Here is a 4,298-nt window from a genome sequence, read left to right on the forward strand (position 1 = left end):
AAAGAGTTAGGGCAAATGAGTGTTCAGGTCAATCTGAAACAGCCTGACCACCAGGAAAAAAAGCTTGCCAGTCCTGATAGTTCAGCAGAATGAATATTCTGCCCCATGCTTAGAGTCAATTTTGCATTCTGACAGAGCAGCAAAGTGCAGAACTAATGGTTCTCCATCTCCAGCTATCCAAAAGCAAGGCCCATTATGCTTTGACATACCACCAATGAAATTTCAAAGCAGAAATCCAGTCTGAAGCCTTGCTTAAGAAGTTACAGCATTCACTACCAGGTGTGAACAGCTTAAAGGCCCATAACCTTGGCTGTAAGAGTCTACTAACAGGTGAGATAACACCTAACAGCTAACTTGTGCTGACATCACATCTTAATCCTAGTCTAGACAAGGCCGTAGAGATTTGCTCCCAGTCACAGCTGCAGTCAGGGGAGGTGACTACAGCTGCAAACCCTATTTCCTTTTTGATTTGGAAAATTTACACCAATTGAGGACTTCAGAAAGCAAAAGCCCCAGGAAGCAAAAGATCAGGAAGAGCCTCTGGCTGACTGAGTGCCCTGAAACTCTTTAAAACAGAGAAATTGGGCTAAGAAAAACGAAGATTTAATTCTGCAGTTTCAAAAGTGTCTTACCAGTCATTACCCATTACAGTGAAAACTCAGCCAAAATAGTTCGGTTAAAATACAGTGAAGTACCCCCACTTTGTAATGAGAAATTACACACTTGTTTAAGTTGTTATGCGATATTAAGGTGTATTGATTCATAAGAAAAAGTAAAGTTGAACTGGCCAAGCCTGCTCAGTGCCTTGTCAATAGCACAGCTTTAAGCTGTATAAAAGGAATGAGATGTGTTTCAAACTCTCAAAATTAGCGCTGGGTGGCTATAAATGCACTTAGCTAATTGGGGGGCAGTATCTTGTGTCTCCCTTGGACTGGGACTGAATGAACAGTACAACTGCCCCTGGAAGACAAACAACAGAAAAACAAGTAGGACTCATCTGAGAAAAGCTCCAAAACAGTTACCAGGCACTCATGCTCCACAGGGGAGAATGATTTTACCACTTTTTTCAAACTGAAACCATTTTTACACATTTGTTTACAAGGAGAGGGAAAGTTAACTGAGATGTCCAGAAACAGTTTTCCCTGCTGTTTCTGCACCCAAAGTGCTGCATAGGACTTGAGATGGTTCCTACTTAACAGTTGTGTGGTGGACAAACAGGCTGATGGGTCTGCAGATGAAATATGCTCACAAGAGTTGCTAGGTGTATCCATCAACCTCACCCCTTTTATGGTAGAGGTCCCGCCTGTATCACTGCACAGCAGTTGAGTTCTGCCTTACCCAGCACACATTGGAAGCTACTCTAGGCTCTGCGCTCAGGCCCTCAATCAGACACTGCAACAGTGGAGCGAGGTAAATGTCATTGATGGCAGCTTCAGGGAGCAGCTCACAGATCCTGCCCACAGTCCATGCAGTTGTATCTCGAACCACCACACTAGGGTCCTTCATTAGTTCTATTAAAGTTGGCATGGCCTAGAATAAAACCACAGTTAGCAAGTCACAATTGTATCCAATTCATGTACATGATGTCAGCAGCATGCAGCTGTTTAGGAATATACCCTATTAAGAGTTATTTAATGGATTAGTAATAGAATGGGTTTCATGGCTCAGAAACCAGATATCTGGATCTATCTAAATGGTCAGCTTTTTGAAAGACAACTTATAAAACTTCTCCTAGAGACAAGGCTAAAATACACTGAACCCTTGATGTTTCAATCCTCTCATCCATACTACGCAAGGCAAAAACAAACACACAAAGGATCAAGCATGGCTCTGTATACTGAGGACTAAATCATATGTCACCTCCTGTGTGATTACACGGCACTTAAGTAGGCCATTTCTTGCTACTTGTGCAATGTATAGCCTACTTCCACCTGTAACAGAACAAGATCACCCTTTGCACCCAGCTGCCAGAAATAAAACTGTGATGAAAGAGAACCATCTCACTTTCTTGCCTGATAGCTTAAGGCTCTGCCCAGAGATGGGAGACAGGTTCTAGGCTGGTCATGCTAAGAAGCTATTTGAACTTGCATGTCCTGCCTCCCAGTAAAGCACCAGGCAATAGGTTACACATTACCTATGGTACTCTCCAGTCTTCTCCTTGACACTGGCCCACTATACCTTGTGTTTGCTATTCATTAAATAAAAACAGCTTAACAGCATTAGGATAGTTTCTGCCCCATTGGGAGCTGGTATCCAGTCCAGAACCAGCACTCCTTCCCTTCCAGGGCAGTATCCCACCTCACTGAGCCATTCTCTCTTTGCCTCACTCTGTTGCTGACCCACATATTTTTGCTTCCTGGTTGCCCCGTGGGTCAGCTTCAAAGGGAGCTGGAGAGTGCTCTTGGGAAAGCCCACCCTATGGACTGGTGGTTTAGTCATTTTGCTAGAATGCAGGAGATGCAGGTTCAAGTCTACTATGGGTTCTGTCTAGCCCACGTCCTCAAAAGTCTTCCACTCCCAAGCAAGTACCTTAACTACTAGGCTACCAAGCTTAAAGATGAGAGCCTTCCTCCAGCCTTCCGGATCTACTAGTCATGGCTTTCCTGCAACTAACCTAACTGGCATCACATGAACACTTGAGCAATTCTACTTTGTCTGGGAGACTATCCAGCTATAGTACAGCCTCAGTAGGGAAGCAGAGGAGCAAGCACAGCTGTGCTGGATCCCAAACAGTGCACAAGAGATAAAAGCCGTAGTTACCTGGGTTACTTAGGTGCTACTTTAGGCACCTGATAGGGAAATGGGATCTATCTCCAAGTGCCTTCCACATGCTCTGTGCTACAGTGGTTGGCAACATTTTTCCAGCAGTGGCAACTCCCCTGCACTGTGCCAGATCCAATGGCTTTACAAGTCATATCCAGCCCAAAGGCCCTGTTATAGACATAGTGCTGCTCCAATGATAGTGAATGAAGAAGACTACAGTAATCTTGAAGCATATATGAAAATTTCTTCCCTATACAACATTTTAAAGAAACTGACAAAAGCCTTCTCAGCAACTTGCTTTGCATCCGAGTAAAATAGCCATAATCCAGACACACACAGAACCCAGGTCGCTGTTATAAAACTTTCTTCTTGTAAATCATATTTTAAATTAATTTGACTAGCAATGTGCTTTGGGCCAAAAAGGCCAATAACCTGGAAAACACACTTGGCATTACCTGTATAACTAGTGGTTTGAGCTGGTTGGGCTCTGGTCCTTCCAAAATACACCCAAAAGCCATGACAGCTGCATCTCTGTATCGCCAGTCTGGATTTTTAATGTGCTCTTTAATGAACGGCAGTACATGGGGAACAATGTCATCTTCGCAGCAGGTTGCCAGAAGCATTAGACAGACCCCTGCTGCTTTACAGGGGTTCCAGTCATCATCGTCGTCATTTTCATCCTGAGAAGAAAACAGCACCTGGGTCACCCTTGGCAAGAAAAAATACCCCTTACCAACCAGAAAGCTACTTCTACCACATACACATTAAGCTATCTAGCTGGATCTAAGGGGCAAGGAAAGTCGCTTCACAACCAAGTCCTACAGTCTTAAATGAGTTCAGACTACACTGAAGATCCAGTAGTTATTTGAAGTTTAAGTTCTTCTAGGCCTTGCTAACAACATCTGTGGGGGGAAGAAGCAGCCTGTCCTGCTCACAACATCCGTTTCCCTGTCTGAAGGGACAACTGTCAACTTAGCCTCTCAATTCACAGCCCTGCTCTCTCTTCCTGGGGTCTGAGATTTTAGGTCTCCTTTGATTTCAGGCTTTTCCTTGCGAAAGTAACCCAAACCTACCCTGTAAGTAACCAGTTAAGGGCATGGGCAAAGAAAAACTGGGAATGATTTCAAAAGAGGGTGAGCTGAAGCAGTTATTAAGCTCTATCACCTGTGCACTTGCCTGTGACAATACAAAGGTAGCAAAACTAATCATCCAAGGTTAAAGTTGGGGTGATTTAGCTTACTTGTTTTGCTACATGCTTGTGCACATGTTGCAGTTAGAGCTACTGCACATCTGCCCTTTTGCAGCCACTCAAAGGGTATGCATGTCCATACACAAGTCAAAATTCAGGAACCTACAACCTGCAGGCCAGAACCAGCCCACTAATTTTATTCAGCCCAAAAAGCCAGGACACTGGTGCCAATCCAGCAGCAGCAGCCCACCTTTGGACCAAAAACTCTGTTAATTCAGCCCACTGTTACCTTAACTGCCTTCATTCTCCGTACATGAAATTCATGCGTCACCATTTTACCATTCCT

The 4,298-nt window shown here is 44.1% G+C and overlaps 1 protein-coding gene across 3 annotated transcripts in view; it reads right to left on the reverse strand.

Annotated features, from left to right (window-relative positions):
- Positions 1-4,298, reverse strand: part of KPNB1 (karyopherin subunit beta 1) — a 31,329-nt gene that overhangs the window by 14,316 nt on the left and 12,715 nt on the right. For all 3 annotated transcript variants that reach the window (XM_025194462.1, XM_025194463.1, XM_006037982.3), the window contains exons 8-9: positions 3,219-3,443; positions 1,339-1,530 (exon numbers count right to left, since the gene is read on the reverse strand). In XM_025194462.1, coding sequence (XP_025050247.1) covers positions 1,339-1,530; positions 3,219-3,443 — 417 coding nt within the window. The remainder of the gene's footprint in view (positions 1-1,338; positions 1,531-3,218; positions 3,444-4,298) is intronic.

This window comes from Alligator sinensis, unplaced genomic scaffold, assembly GCF_000455745.1.
Source record: "Alligator sinensis unplaced genomic scaffold, ASM45574v1 scaffold2168_1, whole genome shotgun sequence".
Lineage (NCBI taxonomy): Eukaryota > Metazoa > Chordata > Crocodylia > Alligatoridae > Alligator > Alligator sinensis.